Below are 24,792 nucleotides of genomic sequence, written 5' to 3' on the forward strand. Positions count from 1 at the left end.
AATGATTTTGTCATAAAGTTAACCTTTAAGTAAGTGTGAACAGTAAATTATGACAACTAATGAAAGAATTAGTTGATGAATATTAAAAGTTTAAAGCCATATAGGTTGTTACAATGAAGTGGGTGACTTTCCACGTCAGTGACATACAATGCCAAGCTATATGTAGGTGTAATAAGGCTGCATATGTGACATGGGGATGGTTTGGAACAGGTACGTGCTGACTTCATTAACTTGTATCAGGCACCAGCCCAGGTACATTGTCTATTGAAAACATAAAATTCTGTAGCTTTTTTATGTTATTTTTAAAGAACTAAGTTAAAGTCTGTGCTTTGTGTAACGACACCACTAGAGCTACATCCCGCCCCAGCACACAGTATATAAGACAACATAGTGTATAAGAACGATTTATCATGAGTACCAGTAATAATAACACAGCTGATACAGGGTTTAAAATGAGACAGTTTGAGGGCAATAGAAAAAAAAGTTTTCATAATTTTTGGTCTTTGATTTTTCGATCACCGGAAATAAAACAAGTTAAAATTTGTTTTGTTTAACGACACCACTAAAGCACGTTGATTTATTAATCATTGGCTACTGGATGTCAAACATTTGGCATATTGAGATATAGAGAAAAAACCCACCACATTTTTCCATTAGTAGCAAGGGATGTTTTATATGCACCATCTCACAGACAGGATAGCACATACCATGATCTTTGATGCACCAGCTGGAATAAACACTGGAAATACTACCATTACATCTGCACTTTTAAAAATGGAGACAAATTTCATTATTACTACATGTTCCTGATTTCATCCAAAATATGTGGACATCGAACCCATTTGACTGCATGGTTCAGAGACATGATGTCATTGTATATATATGTTTTGTTCTTCTGTTGGTTATAAAATAAATACCTAAATGTATTTTGCCATATTTCCTCATACAGGTAAATCTGTACCTTTCTCATATACACATGTACATGGTCTCATACATGTATGACTACTCCAGTTACATGCATGTATAATTAATATCTTTTGTCTTAACATCACTGACCCTAGTTATCAAGGTATGTTTGTTATCCACCAAAATTAATATCTTTTGTCTTAACATCACTGACCCTAGTTATCAAGGTATGTTTGTTATCCACCAAAATTAATATCTTTTGTCTTAACATCACTGACCCTAGTTATCAAGGTATGTTTGTTATCCACCAAAATTAATTTTCAGCAATGGATTTGCCAAAATAGAAAATTTAAAAATGAAGTTGTAAATTTTGTTTTTTTCACTTTTAAATGAATTTATTTACACAATTGGCATCAATCACAGATAATAATATTATTATATCATTTAGTCGTTAGTTAAAACGTCTCTGTTAGTTGGCAACATCTTAGCAATGGCTGCAAACTGAGAACAGTCCCTTTAATCACAAAACACGTTCATGACATTGTAATGTAAGTAATGTGTAACACAAAACTTGTTCATGACATTGTAATGTAAGTAATGTGTAACACAAAACTTGTTCATGACATTGTAATGTAAGTAATGTGTAACACAAAACACGTTCATGACATTGTAATGTAAGTAATGTGTAACACAAAACACCTTCATGACATTGTAATGTAAGTAATGTGTAACACAAAACACGTTCATGACATTGTAATGTAAGTAATGTGTAACACAAAACACGTTCATGACATTGTAATGTAAGTAATGTGTAACACAAAACACCTTCATGACATTGTAATGTAAGTAATGTGTAACACAAAACACCTTCATGACATTGTAATGTAAGTAATGTTAACACAAAACACGTTCATGACATTGTAATGTAATTAATGTGTAACACAAAACACCTTCATGACATTGTAATGTAAGTAATGTTAACACAAAACTTGTTCATGACATTGTAATGTAAGTAATGTGTAACACAAAACACCTTCATGACATTGTAATGTAAGTAATGTTAACACAAAACTTGTTCATGACATTGTAATGTAATTAATGTGTAACACAAAACACTATGACATTGTAATGTAAGTAATGTTAACACAAAACTTGTTCATGACATTGTAATGTAAGTAATGTGTAACACAAAACACCTTCATGACATTGTAATGTAAGTAATGTTAACACAAAACACGTTCATGATATTGTAATGTAAGTAATGTGTAACACAAAACACGTTCATGATATTGTAATGTAAGTAATGTGTAACACAAAACACGTGAATTGTAGTAAGTCATGTTAACACCTGGAGTTCATGACATTGTCATGTGTTGTAAACACAAAACCTAGCATATTAGCTTAATTGCATACACTAATAAAGGGTCAGCTTTGACATAACTGTATTTACTTTCATGAATAATGCTTTCAATTAATTTGTCATTTCCCCCACATTTGTTTTTTCATCAGGAGTCTTCGGTTTATCCCATGAAGAGATCTTTTGGCACGCACACACATTTTATTGTTTTAAAATCATACCAACTTGCTAATAATACAACTGTATCTGAATGTGTGTATATATATATATCTACACGCACACACATTAAGTTTTAAACCATACCAACTTGCTAATAATAACTTCCTAAATGTGTGTGTGTGTATATATCTACACGCAAACACATTAAGTTTTAAACCATACCAACTTGCTAATAATAACTTCCTAAATGACCCAATCAAGAGACAGTAACTATATTCTACAAAAATGATAGAGATACTGCTGTCCAGGGCACGAAATATTTCATGCTAAATTATTATTGATCATTCAGGCTACATGTAGGTTATGTAAACATCAAACAAGTGAATGACAAACTAAAACAATCCATCTGTGATAAGTTTTTGCAATGAGTTTTTATATATAAACAGTGCCGTTCACCTGATCACTATATGTAATATCACTGACACACCAAATGCCCAAACTGTGGAAGTTGGAATTATGTTTGGTTTTATTTCTTGGTCAATGACAGAATGTGGTTCGGTTCTGTTAGTTATGCTTAACATTAAATATAAAAGTGACTAGAGACGGCCCCAGATGTAACATCACATGAAGCAACTGAATACTCCTGTTATAACATAACAGTGTATCTGGTGTAGAACACAAACTACTTTCAATTCACTTTCAGTGGCTGGTATGTGAATAGTTAATGTCATGGAATCCATTTCCAGTGCAAAATACATATTAGGGAAACTCCATTTGATGTGTCAAGAGCTTTAATCATGTAACAGAACTGAATGCTAATTTAGCTTACACCAGATTTGAAATTTCCGTGCCCTTCTATCTATCTATTTTTGAAGCAAGATGTGATTGTGAACTGCAGAATATACGTACCAGTGAATTTCAGAACTACCCAGATGTCAGTGGTAACACCCACACACAGTGACAGGGCACAGAAGATGGCGGCGGCCACATAGGCACCTTGTTTACACGAAGAACCTGCAATCATTATCATTACATAAAACAATAACTTGCAATCATTATCATTACATAAACCAACAACCTGCAATCATTATCATATTACATAAACCAATAACCTGCAATCATTATCATATTACATAAACCAACAACTTGCAATCATTATCATTACATAAACCAATAACCTGCAATCATTATCATTACATAAAACAATAACCTGCAATCATTATCATATTACATAAACCAATAACCTGTCATAATACATAAACCAATAACCTGCAATCATTATCATATTACATAAACCAATAACCTGTCATATTACATAAACCAATAACCTGCAATCATTATCACATTACATAAACCAATAACCTGCAATCATTATCATATATATATATATACTACTCAAAAGAATTTAAGGGTCAGACGATATTTGACATTATTTTCTGAATGTCAATTATATTAGCTAGACCATAATGTCACGCATGGTATTGTTCCATTTTGACGAAAGTGGGTCTAAGCAACCCATAAATGAATTAAAATCCACTGTCATTGACACTGTCGACTAGTTCTAATGGCGAAAACATGCTTACATTTGCACGTAAATTAGGGCGAAAGCGAAAGGTCTGCTAAGTGCCCATCACTTGCTTTTTCACAAAGCGCTTCATTTGCACGCTTTGCACGTGTATTCCATGTTCCCAATGCTGAATTTCCGTATAATTGGAGCTTGCGTTCGTGTACGGTGCACACTCCAAATTCGACAATGGTACGACGTCAACTGACTATCGAAGATCGAGGAAGGGCTATTGCTTGGCTTCAGGATGGCAATACGCAAAGAAATGTTGCTCTGAGACTTGGTGTCAGTCAGAGTGTCGTTGGCCGACTGTGGCAACGGTACCAAGCAACGAATTCTGTTCGAAATCGTCCACGTTCGGGAAGACCCCGAAGCACTACAATACAGATGACCGCTACATCACCAATATGGCTCTACGTCAACGCACAACCTGCACGCCGATTACGTGACAATCTGCGGACTGCGACTGGAACTCGAGTGTCATCAAACCATACGCAATCGTCTGAGAGCCAAAAATCTACGCTGCCGTCGCCAGGCTGTTCGACCACCACTCCTACCATTCACATAACGGCCAACGTCACTGGTGCACGCTTCATCTGCGGTGGCAACGTGTTCAGTGGGGTGCAATGTTCATGATCAGTCCAGGTTTAGTCTCCAGTTCAACGATGGTCGGGTTCGTGTCTACAGACGTCCTGCAATCATTATCTGACGTTAACGTTAGACAACGTCACCGGTTCGGTGGTGGCAGCGTCATGGTGTGGGGCGGCATCTCTATCCACCACAGGACCCCCTCATGTGGTGGATGGCAATCTGAATGGAATCCGCTATCTGAATGAGATTATCCTTGCCCTTGGTTCTCCCAGGCAATCATTGGCGGCGGGGCAGTTCTGCAGGATGACAATGCCAGACATTACGACTTTCTCAGACAACAAGGTATCGCCAGGATGGATTGGCCTGCATATCATTACTTGGCATTACATAAAGCCTGGGACAATTAGGCAGCAGATCATTATCATTACATAACCTTCATGACCTGCAATCATTATCAGAGTAGGCCATTCCCCAAGAGTTCTTCAGACGTCTGATCACCATGAGGCAATGATGTGTCAGTGTATTCGCGCCAGGGGTATTTACACACTATTAAACGAATGTTCAATAAACCAATACAACCTGCAATCATTATCATGTGACATAAACGTTTACCTGCAATCATTATCATATGGAACAATAAAAAAAAAAATTGGTGTAGTTTACATCATCATCTAATACACTCTGACCAATAACCTGCAATCATTATCATTACATAAACCAATAACCTGCAATCATTATCATTACATAAAACAATAACCTGCAATCATTATCATATTACATAAACCAATAACCTGCAATCATTATCATTACATAAACCAATAACCTGCAATCATTATCATTACATAAACCAATAACCTGCAATCATTATCATTACATAAACCAATAACCAGCAATCATTATCATTACATAATACAATAACCTGCAATCATTATCATTACATAAACCAATAACCTGCAATCATTATCATATTACATAAACCAATAACCTGCAATCATTATCATTACATAAACCAATAACCTGCAATCATTATCATTACATAAACCAATAACCTGCAATCATTATCATATTACATAACCCAATAACCTGCAATCATTATCATTACATAAACCAATAACCTGCAATCATTATCATTACATAAACCAATAACCTGCAATCATTATCATTACATAAACCAATAACCTGCAATCATTATCATTACATAAACCAATAACCTGCAATCATTATCACATTACATAAACCAATAACCTGTCATATTACATAAACCAATAACCTGCAATCATTATCATTACATAAACCAGTAATCATTATCATTACATAATACAATAACCAGGAATCATTATCATTACATAAACCAATAACCTGCAATCATTATCATTACATAAACCAATAACCTGCAATCATTATCATTACATAAAACAATAACCTGCAATCATTATCATTACATAAAACAATAACCTGCAATCATTATCATTACATAAACCAATAACCTGCAATCATTATCATTACATAAACCAATAACCTGCAATCATTATCATATTACATAAAACAATAACCTGCAATCATTATCATTACATAAAACATAACCTGCAATCATTATCATTACATAAAACACCTGCAATCATTATCATTACATAAACCAATAACCTGCAATCATTATCATATTACATAAACCAATAACCTGCAATCATTATCATTACATAAAACAATAACCTGCAATCATTATCATTACATAAAACAATAACCTGCAATCATTATCATTACATAAAACACCTGCAATCATTATCATTACATAAACCAATAACCTGCAATCATTATCATTACATAAACCAATAACCTGCAATCATTATCATTACATAAAACACCTGCAATCATTATCATTACATAAAACAATAACCTGCAATCATTATCATTACATAAACCAATAACCTGCAATCATTATCATTACATAAAACAATAACCTGCAATCATTATCATATTACATAAAACAATAACCTGCAATCATTATCATTACATAAAACAATAACCTGCAATCATTATCATTACATAAAACACCTGCAATCATTAGCATTACATAAAACACCTGCAATCATTATCATTACATAAAACAATAACCTGCAATCATTCATTACATAAAACACCTGCAATCATTATCATTACATAAAACAATAACCTGCAATCATTATCATTACATAAAACAATAACCTGCAATCATTATCATTACATAAAACACCTGCAATCATTATCATTACATAAACCAATAACCTGCAATCATTATCATTACATAAAACAATAACCTGCAATCATTATCATTACATAAAACACCTGCAATCATTATCATTACATAAAACACCTGCAATCATTATCATTACATAAAACAATAACCTGCAATCATTATCATTACATAAAACAATAACCTGCAATCATTATCATTACATAAAACAATAACCTGCAATCATTATCATTACATAAACCAATAACCAGCAATCATTATCATTACATAAAACAATAACCTGCAATCATTATCATTACATAAAACAATAACCTGCAATCATTATCATTACATAAAACACCTGCAATCATTATCCCACGGAAAAGACTGCGCATACCACAGCCTGTGATATCCCAGTTGTAGGGCACTTGTAACAGAAAAGGAAAAAAACAGTCAGAGAATGAGTTCACCGAGGGGGTTCAATCCTCATGTTTGAAATTATCAAACTTCATTTTATTTCATTTTATCTCTCACTATATATTTTTTAACAAAATTACTGGGAGGTTAATTCCAGGCTGGACTGCTATACAAACAAAGTGAATATACAGACACTGATGTTCTAAAGAAGAAAATGTATATAATCAGACCTGTCAACCTTTAGTCAAAAGAAAGCAGGAGGTGTGTGTTGAAAAAGCAGGAGATTTTGTAAAAAAACAGGAGATTTTCTAACTGCACACGATTTAACACAAGTTTTAAAAAAATACTACAATAAGTTATATGAACACTACATAATGTCATGTATACTTGTCAACCTTAGATATTGGCATTAAAAAAAAAAAAAAGTATATATATATATATATTAAATTTTGTTTTAATTATTTTAAATTATTATAATTTAATACATATTTTAAATTATTATAATTTAATACATATTTTTAAAAATAACTCTTTTATCCAAAAATCTTAACACTAACAAATTTAAACATTAATTAGTACATTTATGGTATTACACTTACAGGTTGCATCATCGTTATTTGTGTTTTGTAAAAAGAAGACCCAAGATAGGGACCGTACCAGAAGATTAGTAGCGCCCCAACTCGCCACTAGTTGGTCGATTAGTTTTTTGGTCTAAAAATAGGCTTGTCTTTTAGGTCCTTTTACGATGTGTTCCCGGAATTAAACGAAGAACTCTTCAATTATAGAAGGTAGGGAAATGATTAAATTGTTTGTGCTCGATTCCAAAAACCGGTTTCAGATTTGTTTTCACATCGTATACCAGGCCAAAACCAAAAGTCGAAGAATATCACGCCATTTTCTGCAGGATTTAAGAACAACAAATTATCAAAGCACAACAACTTAATACATCACTGAAGCCATATATGACACTAGTTTACTGTTGTAAACTTTTATATAACTTATAGACCCCATAAAAACATTGCTAGGTGTACTGAGATTTTTCTTGGAATCCAAGATGGCGGACATCGTGTTGACATTGTGTTTGAAACACTTTCCCTGCTGATTTATTTTACAGGTACTGTTAATAACACTGTAGAAAATTAATAATTTTTTGCATATGTTGATGGGGAACCTTCAAGCGTTGTTTGAATATTTAGAAGTGTATGAACATTATGATAATGGCCAAATCAATGCAACAGAAGTGTATGACTTTTTTTATCACATTTTCCCACAAATACTCAATGACACTGAGAAACTTGTTATTGATGAACTGCAAGCCATAAATAGATACTCTATATCTAGATTTAACAGCATGATGCAAGACATACATATCCGATATATTTCATGTACTTAAGATTTGCTCTTGGGCGCAAATTCAGGTACATAACTTATGTTAAGTTATGTACCCTCCAACACCCAGCACTTTTTCAACACAGACTAAAATCAATATATAACTGCATATTACTCTCAGTTATACATTATCTACTCACCATTTATGTCAAACTCTCATATCCCCATGTTTATGCCATAATTTATTGGTTAGGGGCTATGAACTCAAAGCCTAATACAAATAACTGTGTAATTATCGACGTTTTTTGGTCAATTTAAAACCAATTTGGATAAAATAACACAATTAATGAAGAAATAATGATGCTTTTAATGATTACTGATGTATTCTAACCCAAAATAAGGCACCAAGTTAAATAATTATCTTATAAATTAATATTCACTGTTTACTACAATAAGGTACAGTGGTGTGGTACTTATTAAAAATCACCATAACCATGCAATAAACATTGTATTTCCACTAATCATTTCTACTAATCATAAGTAAAAGTTCATTACTGACATCTTGTGAAATATACCAGAATTTTACCTATTTCCGTGAGTAACGTTATGTCAAACACAAGATTTATTAATCGTAGGAAAATAATCCTTGAAGTGTACTCTTGTTACTAACATTTTACTGCACAAACCTACAAATCTAATTGATAAAGTATTGTTTATACTGCTAATTGGTCTTTCTGTTGTGTTGCTTTGACATGTGATTTTGACATAGTGTGTATTGACGCATGCGTTCGCTGTCTACTCTGGCACTTTGCGTTATGTAATCCAGTCAGAGGTGTTATTAGGACTAAATTGAATAGTTTTATATATGGCAACACTGAATGTCAATACACAGCCACAGTAGCTTGAATTTTTTTTATACTTAGAAAATAACGATTTCCCGGGAGAAACGTTTTTCCCGTGGGAGACTTGATCAAATACCGGGAGTCTCCCGCGGAATCTGGGAGGGTTGACAGGTCTGATATAATATGTAATTGTAGTCATTAAAATGGCAATATAATTAGGTGAAAACAAGTTACAATGGCAGAAAACTTGGCACAGTGTCTTTAAGTGTCAAACTTAAGAAAGCTAAAACATAAATTTGTATGATATAGTCACCACTACATGCAGATGAGTACTTACATGTGTCATTAACGCCAAGCAAAATGGCGCAAGTCACACCCAAAACAGTGAGGATGGCACCAAGCACAGCACATAGAAGCCATTTATGTTTGAATTCTTCTGGAAAACAATATCAACACAAATGTACATCATTTAAGAGTAAATATAAAAAGTCAATTAAAACAAGCAACAAAACATTTACCAGGTAGTTGATAAAACAAACATCCACTTCTGATGTGAAATAGTGGAGAAAATGTGAAATGTAGAACACTGAAAGTTTACACAAAACCACTTACATTTATACTGTACAGTGAAACTCCCTCAAAACCAGGCATCTATAAACAGGAATTCCCTCAAAACTGGGCATCTATAAACACAAATTCCCTCAAAACTGTGCGTCTATATAAACAGGCATTCCCTCAAAACTGGGCATCTATTAAACAGGAATTCCCTAAAAACTGGACCTTTATAAACAGGAATTCCCTCAAAACCAGACCTCTATAAACAGGACTTCCCTAAAAACTGGACCTTTATAAATAGGAATTCCCTCAAAACCGGGCATCTATAAACAGGAACTCCCTCAAAACCAGGCATCTATAAACAGGAATTCCCTCAAAACCGGGCCTCTATAAACATGAATTCCCTAAAAACTGGACCTTTATAAACAGGAATTCCCTCAAAACCGGACCTCTATAAACAGGAATTCCCTAAAACTGGACCTTTATAAACAGGAATTCCCTCAAAACCAGACCTCTATAAAGAGGAATTCCCTCAAAACCAGATCTCTATAAACAGGAATTCCCTCAAAACCAGATCTCTATAAACAGGAATTCCCTCAAAACCAGACCTCTATAAACAGGAATTCCCTCAAAACCAGATCTCTATAAACAGGAATTCCCTCAAAACTAGATCTCTATAAACAGGAATTTCCTCAAAACCAGACCTCTATAAACAGGAATTCCCTAAAAAACTGGACCTTTATAAACAGGAATTCCCTCAAAACCAGACCTCTATAAACAGGAATTCCCTAAAACCGGACCTTTATAAACAAGAATTCCCTCAAAACCAGACCTCTATAAACAGGAATTCCCTCAAAACCAGATCTCTATAAACAGGAATTCCCTCAAAACCAGACCTCTATAAACAGGAATTCCCTCAAAACCAGATCTCTATAAACAGGAATACCCTCAAAACTAGATCTCTATAAACAGGAATTTCCTCAAAACCAGACCTCTATAAACAGGAATTCCCTAAAAACTGGACCTTTATAAACAGGAATTCCCTCAAAACCAGATCTCTATAAACAGGAATACCCTCAAAACTAGATCTCTATAAACAGGAATTTCCTCAAAACCAGATCTCTATAAACAGGAATACCCTCAAAACCAGATCTCTATAAACAGGAATACCCTCAAAACCAGATCTCTATAAACAGGAATACCCTCAAAACCAGATCTCTATAAACAGGAATACCCTCAAAACTAGATCTCTATAAACAGGAATTCCTTTAAAACAGATGTTTTGTATGGTCCCTTTCTAAATATCAGTACAGACATAGACCACTTACATTTATACTGTACAGTGAAACTCCCTAAACCATAGAACATTATATTACTGCCTATAAGCAGAGAATATTTTTATTTATTAATCATCGGCTATTGGATGTCAACCATATGGTAATTCTGACAGTCTTAGAGAGAAAACCCACTACATTTTTCCATTAGTAGCACGGGATCTTTTATATCAACCATCTCACAGGCAGGATAGCACATACCACAGCCATTGATATACCAGTCGTGGTATGGTACTAACCCCTCATTATGTATGTCAGCTTAAAGGTCACTTAATATTCAAGAATGCTCTCCTGGGCACACACATATCAGCTATATCAGAAAAGGAGATGGTCGTAGAGAAAGATAATCAACCCATGCAGCACCTACACATGTACATGTATAGTAGACATACACTGACTTCTCATGAACTACTAGCCATGCTCTGGACAGGCAACCCACACATATGAGGTGTATGTGCCCAGGACAGTGAGAATGAATCTTAATATTAAACACAAAAATATATTAAAAATATTAAAAATATGTAATCACATTATAATGCTGTACTACTTACTGAAGACCAGGAAGGATGCGACCGCGGCGATGATCACCACGACGATCAGGATGGCCTGTGTGTATGCAAAGTGGATGGTCCAGTCACAGGAGCACTGAATAACTGGGGAAAAAAGTCACTGCTTTAAACAAATGTCACCAACATTTACCTGTAGATAACTGTTAGTCTGTTTCAGCAGGCACATTTACAATCTAGTAATGACACCTAGAAATATGCAGTAATACAGGTGAGCTAAAAACAAAATGGAGGTGTATGACATGACGTCTTAAAACACCACCAAGTTGTCTCATCCACCCACCTCGATCACCATACTTCCCAGTCCCCATACTGCATGTATATCTACCTGTATTTCTATACTGTATCACACCCACCTCGATCACCATACTTCCCAGTCCCCATACTGCGTGTATATCTACCTGTATTTCTATACTGTATCACACCCACCTCGATCACCATACTTCCCAGTCCCTATACTGTGTGTATATCTACCTGTATTTCTACACTGTAACACACCCACCTCGATAACCATACTTCCCAGTCCCTATACTGCGTGTATATCTACCTATATTTCTACACTGTAACACACCCACCTCAACTATATACTGTGTGTATATCTACCTGTATTTCTATACTGTAACACACCCACCTCGATAACCACACTTCCCAGACCCCATACTGCATGTATATCTACCTGTATTTCTATACAGTAACACACCCACTTCAATAACCACACTTCCCAGTCCCTATATACTGTGTGTATATCTACCTCTATTTCTATATCGTAACACATCCACCTCGATAATCACACTTCCCAGTCCCTATACTGCATGTATATATCTACCTGTATTTCTACACTGTAACTCACCCACCTTGATAATCACACTTCCCAGTCCATATACCACATCACTAGAGCACATTTGATTAATTAATCATCGGCTATTGGATGCGAAATATTTGGTATATCTACCTGTATTTCTATATTGTAACACACCACCTCGATAACCACACTTCCCAGTTCCTATATACTGCATGTATATCTACCTGTATTTCTATACTGTAACAACCCACCTCGATAACCCGATACATTGTTCGGTGCCGTAGAGTAACTATATCAGTATAATGTGGCAGAGATGTGTGCCCAGTACAACGTGCTTGAACCTAGCTGGATAGTATGTATGAACATACCGTCATCTAATAAACCAGTTTTAAAAGTAATACATGTATCACAAGAGAAGACCCTATTCTGCATATTTAACATGTGGAATGGATGTGTTATACATACACAATGTATGAACATACTGCGTGTATACCATCATCTATACTACATCCACCTTGATAACCACACTAAATACTGTGTGTATTTACCTGTAATATACATGTATCACAAGACCTGTATTTCTATACTGTAACACACCCACCTCGATAACCACACTTCCCAGAAGACTATATTGTAACACATTAACCTCGATAATGATATCCACACTTCCCAGTCCCTATACTGGATTTCTATGGAACCACACTTCCCAGTTATGTACATACACAATGTATGAACATACCATCATCTAATAAACCAGTTTTCTAAAAACACACCCATACCACACTATCACAAGAGAAGACTTATTTAACATGTGGATTGGATGTGTTATACATACACAATGTATGAACATACCATCATCTAATAAACCAGTTTTAAAAGTAATACATGTATCACAAGAGAAGACTTATTTAACATGTGGATTGGATGTGTTATACATACACAATGTATGAACATACCATCATCTAATAAACACCCAGTTTTAACCAAGTAATACATGTATCACAAGAGAAGACTTATTTAACATGTGGATTGGATGTGTTATACATACACAATGTATGAACATACCATCATCTAATAAACCAGTTTTAAAAGTAATACATGTATCACAAGAGAAGACTTATTTAACATGTGGATTGGATGTGTTATACATACACAATGTATGAACATACCATCATCTAATAAACCAGTTTTAAAAGTAATACATGTATCACAAGAGAAGACTTATTTAACATGTGGATTGGATGTGTTATACATACACAATGTATGAACATACCATCATCTAATAAACCAGTTTTAAAAGTAATACATGTATCACATCGTAACACATCCAGAAGACTTATTTAACATGTGGATTGGATGTGTTATACATACACAATGTATACCAACATACCATCATCTAATAAACCAGTTTTAAAAGTAATATTTGGTAATTCTGTATCACAAGAGAAGACTTATTTAACATGTGGATTGGATGTGTGATACATACACAATGTATGAACATACCATCATCTAATAAACCAGTTTTAAAAGTAATATATGTATCACAAGAGAAGACTTATTTAACATGTGGATTGGATGTGTTATACATACACAATGTATGAACAGTGGATTTTTTTAAACTGACATTTGTTATACAAGTACATTTAATGCTGGATACCAAATTGGGTTTCATTGACAATTTCTTAACAGGAGTGCATTCAAATACACTTCTAATCTGTAAATATTTTGTGTTAAAAATCTTGCATTCATCAAACTGCATGGTTAGGTGTGCCTTACTCACTGCAACTATACCATTAATAAGGTGTCTAATGCCAGTCTGCAGTTAATCCTTCAAAATTAAATGCAAGTTTTAAATAATGCATTTTTTATAAGACGGTAACATTGTATGATACACATCTATACCAAATAATAACCTGTCTGCATCCTTATTTCAAGGACAATTTTAAAAATACCATTTGTTGTATTACCTTCTTCCTCTTCCGTTACTCTGTTACATTCCGCCATAAATTTCCATTTTTCAAACTACCAGTATTTTCCTCTTTGTTTATCACTTTGTCACCACACGCACACACACACACACACCCACACACAGAGATCCAAACACTCTCTCTCTCAAGTATCAGGTGAAAACATACTGTACGTTTTGGATGAAAAATATGTGTAAAAAAAAAAACTGGAAACACTGTACAGACGAATAAACATCTGTGTTGTGGATAAATCTGGAATACGTTCATCTTTGGTACAAATGATGTATCATGTTTATGTCTGTATAATGTGATGTAATTATTCTAGACACCCAGCTCGCTTATCTTTCTGAGACCATTAGAACCACACACATCCCCACCCCCCCCCCCAAAAAAAAAAAAAACAAAAACAAAAACCCACTCAAAACAAAAGAAACAAGAGTACCAGTGAGGTACATAGATATTAATGAATATATTACGGGTATGATTCAAGTCTAATTATGTGAAATGTTTGCAATGGGATGGATGAACAGTTTGGACCAACCACCATCCCAAATTGTTCCTACAAGTGAGGTTTGATGGTCCTGTATGCATCTGTATACAAGATATGGTCCGGACAAGAAAACGTTAACAGATGGAGATATGGATGGACAGATGGATAATGCCATACTATAACATGATCCATCAAAGATGGGAATATAAAAATGGGTAAATCATCTCAGTATCGCATTTCAAAAAAAGTTTTAAAAACATTTTCATATTCCCTAAGTTCAAGGGCCATAACTGTGAAATATGGTAAATTGTCATAAAAGTCAAAATTGATTCGTAACTCAACATGATAAAGCTATTCACAAAGTTTAGCTCAATATATTGAGGAATTGCACAAAAATTGTCACGGAAAACAAATTTTCATATATCATATCAAGTTCAAAAGCCATAACTGTCAAAAATGTCGTGAAAGTCAAACTTGATCTGTAATAGTACATGTATATGATAAATCTGTAAACAAACTTTCAGATCAATATCTCAAGGCAGTCAAAAAGACATCCATGCAGAAAACTATATAAGTGGAACAGATGGACAGACAGACAGACAGACAGACAGACAGGACGAAGATGAAACCAATAGTCCCCTCGGTTGGACCGGTAGGGGACTATTAACATGACTAACATTGTAACAAACCAACACTCTCCATTACAAACACTATCAGGGCTTCAGGTCGGACTGACAACATTGTTAGCAGTTTGGTGTATTTTACATCAAAACGTATCAACAACTATATATTACAACAAACTATTAAGTACATAAAGGTCAATGATTAATTAATAAATGAGCTTTTGGCAAATATATACTGACAGAAAAAAGAAGAGGAAATGCCTTGTATTGGATTTAATTCACTAAGAGGCCTGAAAATTGTGAGAGCAAGTTTCGTTTGTGCTATGCTCGCATAAGTAGTTTTACGTATCCCATTTTTTGACTGCTCATTGAATTTATGACATCATTTACATGGTCATTATGGGCTATGCAAAAATGAATTGCATCTGTATGTAAGATATGGACTGGACAAGAAAAGTTAATACACGGATGGACGGATGGACAACGCCATACCATAATACGACCCATCATAGACGGGCGTATAAAACCCCACATACATGTATTATGATAGGAGTTAAGTTTTAAATTTGAAACACAAAGTGTAAAACACTCATTAAGTTTGAAAATAAATTAAGTTAATAATAATAATATAAAAAATTAATACCAAAAAAAATAAAAAAAAATAAAATAACACTACACCAGTGAAACATTAAAAGCATTTATTCTACTGATTGCAGCAATAGAACATAATTATTAATTATTATAGCGTATTTCTAGAATACAATAACAGAGCATCAAGCCATGAAATTAAAAAAAAAACTATAGCCCACAAATCAAACACAAATGGGAATTCTGGTGTTAACAACATCCAAACAATGAGAGCACTGATGTGAATAACTGATGTTTTTCTGATCGTTAACAATAACTGACATTCAGTGAAAATAATCTTTTACTTATATGTATAACCATATTCTCCGTTACAAAAAGTATAAGAATGAAGGACTTGCTAAGCATTAAATTTCTTGTTTTGATTCTCTTAAACTTATGAAATAGCTAGTACTTATATACTTGATGCCCTATTTTAGACAACAGAATATAGGATGTATATAATATTAACATTTTAAGAAATATAAGTTATATCTAAACGTGCAAGTAATATGCCAATAATAAACTGATCATATAAGTTCTGATAAATATATATCAAATACTGAATATTCAGTAACAATTAAAAAATCACTGGTAGCTAGAACAAATTTTTAGATCAGGATATAAAATAATCTTTCTTTAAATCATTAGGTTTACATATTACATATGATATTATATTACTGGGTGTACAAATTATACAAAGCATGTTAATTATAGTAAATTGAATTTTTAAATTTCAACTAGATATTTTTTTTTTGACTACATGAAACATAAAATATCTCAAACTACATGTATACATATAAATTGATAACAAACTGCACAAAAAATGAGCAAGGCATAAATTCAACAACAATTTACTTCACCGAGATAGATACTTATGAACCATAATTAAAACATGTACCATCATTTGTAAGATTAGCATAAGAAGTGTGTTTTCACACAAAACATACATGTATTAATTAAGCTTACAAGATGTCAATTTAAAAAACCCAATTATGTTGTATGTTTTAAACAATTATGTTTTATGTTTTAAACAATTATAACTTCATGATTGTATATACAGTGTACCTCTCTGGTTTATATCAGGAATTACGATTGACGACAGTCACTCTATGCACCCTTGTTTTGGCTTTGTATACAATAAATATAACATATCTTACCGTAATTTCACTTCAAAGCTTATTTCTTATGTAGTACAATTCTTTAACTACAAGATTTTCTTCAAAAAATCAGTTGTATTAGTAAAATTCAAACAAATAGTTTTCAATAGCAATTTTAAATTAGAATTTTCCAGCATTCTGAAAATGGAAATGTCATATACCCAGTTTATTGGTTTTGTAAGGAGATACAAGTGACATCATTGGCTTACTGACATCATTCAAATTCAAAACTAGGTACATTATTACAATGCTTCGACACATTAAAATAAAAATCAGTCTACTTACCTTGATCCCGGTCATTTTAATTTTAATAATTTTAGATAAAATATTAAGTTTAAGTTTTAAAAGATGAAATAAATAAAAAGTACCATTCGTCAAATATATCATATGAAAAATTATGACAAGATATGTTTTATTTATAATGTAGGAAGCCAAAACAAGGGTGTGAAGAGTGACTAATCCTTTACTAGACAATCCTGTATTGCCAAAAGAGGACTGCCACTCCCAGACTAGTTTACTACATCAAAACTAGCACCAGACAGAGTTCACTGGAACAAATATAGCTGTGATGAGATGCACTCATGAATCACTGCCAAAAGAGGACTGCCATTCCCAGACTAGTTTACTACATCAAAACTAGCACCAGAGTTCACTGGAACAAATATAGCTGTGATGAGATGCACTCATGAATCACTGCCAAAAGATGACTGCCACTCCCAGACTATCTTCATAAATCAAGGCTAATATTCGTTCCTCGTATTCAGCCTTGATACATGTAGTCAAGATTACTGATATCCACTACTAGCGCCCTCTATTGGAAGAAAATTTGTAACACCGATTATGTCCCTTACATGAAGACATCGCTGACCAATCACAGCATCGGTAACATGTGACAATCTTGAAAGCAATATCAAAAATTAACCGCCAAAAGCTTTTTTTTAACATATCGTGACAAACACGACACGTTTCCACGGACGCTGACGCTGCCATCTTTGTTTACAATAACAAGGGAATCTATAAGGAACGTTGCGATTCGTTGCAATCAGATCTCATCGCATCCAATGAAATTTAAGCATTTTGTGGCACGATTTCTTGACGACATGTATCAAGGCTGAATACGAGGAATGAATATTAGCCTTGATTTATGAAGATGCTCCCAGACTAGTCTACTACATCAAAACTAGCACCAGGCAGAGTTCACTGGAACAAATATAGCTGTGATGAGATGCACTCATGAATCACTGCCAAAACATTAATGATATCAGGTGTTCGCAGAAGGTGAGCATATCTCGCCCCAATGGTGCATCATTGCAGAATTACTAACACCTTGCCAATAATGTCTTTACCATTAACACCAATACAGATACCAGAAGAATATCTGACCATGTTCTTAAAGAAGTAATTATTAACACCTTGCCAATAATGTCTTTACCATAAACACCAATACAGGTACCAGAAGAATATCTGACCATGTTCTTAACGATAATTATTAACACCTTGCCAATAATGTCTTTACCATAAACACCAATACAGGTACCAGAAGAATATCTGACCATGTTCTTAAAGAAGTAATTATTAACTCCTTGCCAATAATGTCTTTACCATAAACACCAATACAGGTACCAGAAGAATATTTGACCATGTTCTTAAAGAAGTAATTATTAACACCTTGCCAATAATGTCTTTACCATAAACACCAATACAGGTACCAGAAGAATATCTGACCATGTTCTTAACGATAATTATTAACACCTTGCCAATAATGTCTTTACCATAAACACCAATACAGGTACCAGAAGAATATCTGACCATGTTCTTAAAGAAGTAATTATTAACTCCTTGCCAATAATGTCTTTACCATAAACACCAATACAGGTACCAGAAGAATATCTGACCATGTTCTTAAAGAAGTAATTATTAACTCCTTGCCAATAATGTCTTTACCATAAACACCAATACAGGTACCAGAAGAATATTTGACCATGTTCTTAAAGAAGTAATTATTAACACCTTGCCAATAATGTCTTTACCATAAACACCAATACAGGTACCAGAAGAATATCTGACCATGTTCTTAAAGAAGTAATCTTTTAAATAATGATCTCAACAAGTATTTTTAAAAAATGGGACTTGATATATACAAAAACAATAACAAAAGTATTAATGTATTCTATTCTAATGACACTGTTACATGAGGATACATGCATAACATATTTATCATAATACAATAGCACTGAAAACATTTTGAGGAGTGGGGAGTGAGAGAATTACGCAGTTTAAGCAAACATTAAATATGGTATCAACCTGGGCTGCACTCAGCCAGACTGAGCAGAAAAATGTCCACCAGACTGGTTTAAGTGCTTCATGTTAAAACAAATGGCCACGTCGGCTTAACTTAGGGCTGGTGCACTTTATTTGTTTTTATAGACACAGAAATGCTGAATTTGTACAACTCGAATCCCCTGCTTCCCCACCCCTCTTTGGCAGATATGGTAAGCTAATTTCTATCTCATCCAACATTAATTCATACATTTGACACAACATTCCATTTTATGAAAGGCTTTTCTGCATATCTGATTATATAAGTAATGCATTCAATTAATATAAATTAATATTCATATTAAAATTAATATTAAAATCTACAAGGTACAAAAGATTACATACAGTAACAATAAGACAACATGCTCTTTTAAAATGGTGCTAGGTGAGCAATCATCTTGAGTTTAAAATACATTGTATTAAACATGCGTATTGTAAGGCATTCAGTTTGCTGCTCTCCTAAACATCTGCGTGCAAGTGTGGAGGGAGTGTGCGTGATCACTCGCCTGGTCTTGTGAAAACTTATATACATGAAATTTAAACTTGAGTCAACTATTTTATAAACATTCCTATTAAAGCTACTACATGTAAACCAGAACACAATGCCATTACCCTCAATAATAAAACACATATAACAGCTAGATGCAGGACTTATTGACACATTGACCCAACACTGACATGGGCTAACCACATAAATGCCATTATTAAAAAATCTTCTTATTTATTATACATTTTTCGACAAAACAGAAAATATCTTGACCAAAAGACCAGATTAATATTCTACAGCTCTTACATATTACCTCACTTAGACTATTGCTCCACAATTTGGGGAACCTGTTCAAAACATTCTATAGGAAAACTTCAAAAAATCCAAAATCAAGCTGCAAGACTTATTACTGAAAAAAGCAAAGAAATGTCCACTGCAGAAATAATTAGCTCTCTCAAATGGATTAAAATCAAAGAGAGAATTGACTTTAGAACCTGCCAGTTTGTCTACAAAGTCCTCAACAAACTATCTCCATCATATCTAGAAACAATGTTTCAAACAACTTCAGAAATTCACTCCTTAAATCTGAGGTCAACTCAACATAATCACCTTTATGAATTAAAACCAAGAACAGAATTTTATCGCCATAGTTTTTCATGCAGGGGAGCTAAACTGTGGAACACACTACCTTCAAAGATAAAATATTCTCAATCCCTCGCCTCATTCAAATCCAGTTATTTTAAGCACTATTCAAATAATAATCAATTTTAAGATATACCTTTGTTGTTGATTTTGTGTTTGTTAAAATAATTATGATGTATTGAGTTATCACTGACTCAAGTTTCTTAACAAATTGATTTAAATATTATTTATATATTCATAATATGTGCTATTGTTCCTCATGCTATACATATTACATGTATGTTGATGTTGTTTCTTTGAATGTATGTATGTATAATATGTATAGATTAGAGAGGGCCTCATGGGAGACCAGTCACCTTGTACTGAATGTGTTTACCCTCTGAAAATAAAGAATTTTATTATTATTATTATTATTATTATCAAACAATCAACTGCTACATAACACGTGGATAAAATAGTCAAAAGCAACTGAATAAACATATTATGTCAGTAAATATATATTGGATTGACAAATAAAAATGACTAAAAGGCATTAAAAAATCGTAGTACTAATTAGCAAGTTTCATTAGCCTAGGTTTTAGAAACGAACACTTAACAATAATATTCGAGCTAAAAGCAAACCTTTGAGCACATTGGCCTCACCATCACTAGAAATATAATACCTACATGTGGATCTCGCCCGCAGAAGAGACAATACAATCAACAAACAAAGTAATAACAGCTAGGATTAGCACATGTAACCTGCCTCGGTGGTGTCGTGGTTAAGCCATCGGACATACGGCTGGTAGGTACAGGGTTCACAGCCCAGTACCGGCTCCCACCCAGAGCAAGTTTTAACAACTCAATGGGTAGGTGTAAGACCACTATACCCGCTTCTCTTGTATCAACCACTAACAACTAACAGCTATCCCACTGTCCTGGACAGACAGCCCAGATAGCTGAGGTGTGTGTCCAGGACAGCATGCTTGAACCTTAATTGGATATAAGCACAAAAATAAGTTAAAGAAAGAAAGCCCATGCACATACAGGAGCTAATTAAAGAATATGGCACAAAGATTATGCAAAATTATTATTAGTAAAAACATCAAGAAAGATTTAAAAATTTCGCATCTTTCAAAGACAACAATTATAAAAACACATCTCTGGTGGTAATCCCACAAACAATGCATGTTAAACAGGTGACTTCACAAGATGCTGACCAGTATACAAGTGTATATGTAAAAAACTGGTAGGATCCCTGTGATGTACTACACTATACTGACCTAAATTCAAATTGTCTTCACTGGGTTTCACAGAAACTACCAATGTTTCAAAATCAAACTAATAATCATTATACATTATTATGATTAATGAAGTTTCTAGTAAAACAAAATCCTATCGGCCAATGAAAAACACAAACCAACCCCCCCCCACCCACAATTACTGCACACCCTCCCAACAAACCAACAAACAAATACAAAAAAAAACCTTCCACAAAAAATATTAAAAAAAAGAAAGAAAAAGAAGTAAATATAAAAGATAGAAACAAACAAACAATAAAAAACATACAAACCAAAACTATCAAAACCAACCCCAACTTTTGCACAAGAAGTTTGTTAATTTATAAACATGCAGACTGATAGATACAAAAGCCAACATATATGTCAAAATTTAAAACATTCACATTCTTAAATATTTTGTAATCATAATCACAACCAGCCAAAGAGACAATATTGCAGGATCAATAAAATACCAGAACAAAATGATCATCACCAGCCATGATTAAAGTACATGTATATAAATAGAGGATAACAAACAAGTTATTAGTTATTATCAAATTTATGTCCAGAGTGAAATAATTTTCACTTGTCACAAGGGGTAAATAAAGATTATTTTATGAGGGACATAAATTTGATAATACCTGGTACCAAGTTTGTTATTCTATTTATTACCCCAGCTATTTTCGTTTTGTTTAAAAGCCTTTGTATTCAATATACATATATGTACATACATGTATATAGAAAAGATGTAAACACTTTACACATTGTTCTGAATATTGCTATAACGTTATATTTTTATTTCACGTTCACATATAATTATCAGAAACCAAAGTTCTATTTATTCTGATAAAAAATGTATAATGAATTGCATTAAAATTATATTTTATTACAAATTTAACACTGACAACAGAGAGGCGTAAAACACAAACTCTTTAAGCTACATGACGTCATTTTGACAAATCGTGATGACATCATATTTAGAACCGTCAAGGTTATTGGTTTGTAAGCATCAAACCATCAATTGCATTGTACGTTACACCAATGCAGAATATTTCTGTGAGAAAATATGAAAACATATTTTCCATTACGAGTGAGCACTGGGGTAATAATGCAATTTATTACACAGTGTTGAAAAAGATACCCATGTGATATATCTGTCACCCAAAGTGTGAAATATGACTTTCAAATACAGTAATTTTGGGTTTTATATCCATATCAATGATAATGGTACACTTCTGAGTAGACTACAGACATTGATGTCAGCTGGGATATAGAAATGTCAGTAATGTGGGACTGGATGCCAGTAATGTGGGATTGGATGCCAGTAATGTGGGACTGGATGTCAGTAATGTGGGACTGGATGTCAGTAATGTGGGATTGAATGTCAGTAATGTGAGATTGAATGTCAGTAATGTGTCATTCAGTGTGAGTAATGTGGTTAACTTCCGACACTATGGCTGATGGTCCTAGTTGTAGTCACTGTCTACTGTAAGTCTTTCTGTGATCTCTTATTTCTTTCAATCAGTAGTTTTTTTTCTCTCTAGCATGCAACTTTAGAACTATCAACAACTTTTCCAGATAATTAATCACGGACTACTTGCACCTTTATTTCAAATACAGTAATTTCGGGTTTATCCATATCAATGATGATGGTACACTTCTAAGCAGACTACAGACATTGATGTCAGCTGGGATATAGAAATTATCATGCGATGTAACAGAAATTTACTCCATATCACGGTATCATTCCACCAATGACATATGTAAAATCAACGTAGTGATTTTAAACAAGATGCTAGTTGAATCATATAATTCCCAAATATTTGACAATTCATGTCTGACATTTAATTTGAGACACTTAATTGATACCAAAATGTGTCTGAAAGAAATAACACTGAAAGTAGATTAAACCAATCGAAATATTCATAACAAAAGTGACAGCATTAAAACAGAGACCACTATAAACATTTCTTTGGCTTGAGAGGAAATCAAATTTGTTACAAGTGAAAGAAAGTCCTTTATTAACAGCTAATACACTTCTCCATTTCCCTACTCTCCAATCACCTCTTGTAGTTCATACTTAATATTCAAAACTGATCTCTGTAAGAAAATATGCCCCAAATAACCCCCTCCCCACAAACGAAATGGAATGATTTTATTAAAATTTCCGTCACACACGTTACAACCTAGCCAGACCTTCATCTGATTTCTTAACATTGACATATTCCCATCCAGGTACTTTACCCCCTTCACCCAGCATCTCGTAACCCCTTTCTCCCGACCCCTCATACCCCCTTTCACCTACATGTAGTCTGTCATAAGCCTTTTCGCCTGGTCTGTCAGAAGTGCCCTCCTGTCCCGTGTAGAAGGTGTATTTGTTATCATCCGACTTGTTATAAGGGCCACGAGAACTTGACTTATAGCTGGGTAAATCAATATCATCGTGTAAGGGGTTACCACGGGGTGCCTGGGAAACTGGTTGGGAAGGATCAGACTCGGGGAGCCCACTTTTGAGAGCTGTAGGCGGGTTGCTAGGGTTTAGATCAATATCAACAAATCCACAAGTACTTTTATAGGAAACATCAGATTC

The 24,792-nt window shown here is 33.8% G+C and overlaps 1 protein-coding gene across 2 annotated transcripts in view; it reads right to left on the reverse strand.

The window, feature by feature from the left end:
* LOC121386183 overlaps positions 1-24,792 on the reverse strand; it is a 196,997-nt gene that overhangs the window by 20,929 nt on the left and 151,276 nt on the right. For both annotated transcript variants that reach the window (XM_041517008.1, XM_041517007.1), the window contains exons 5-7: positions 11,815-11,916; positions 9,712-9,810; positions 3,332-3,436 (exon numbers count right to left, since the gene is read on the reverse strand). In XM_041517008.1, the coding sequence (XP_041372942.1) occupies positions 3,332-3,436; positions 9,712-9,810; positions 11,815-11,916 (306 nt within the window). The remainder of the gene's footprint in view (positions 1-3,331; positions 3,437-9,711; positions 9,811-11,814; positions 11,917-24,792) is intronic.

Source organism: Gigantopelta aegis, chromosome 12 (genome assembly GCF_016097555.1).
Source record: "Gigantopelta aegis isolate Gae_Host chromosome 12, Gae_host_genome, whole genome shotgun sequence".
NCBI classification, from domain to species: Eukaryota; Metazoa; Mollusca; class Gastropoda; order Neomphalida; family Peltospiridae; genus Gigantopelta; species Gigantopelta aegis.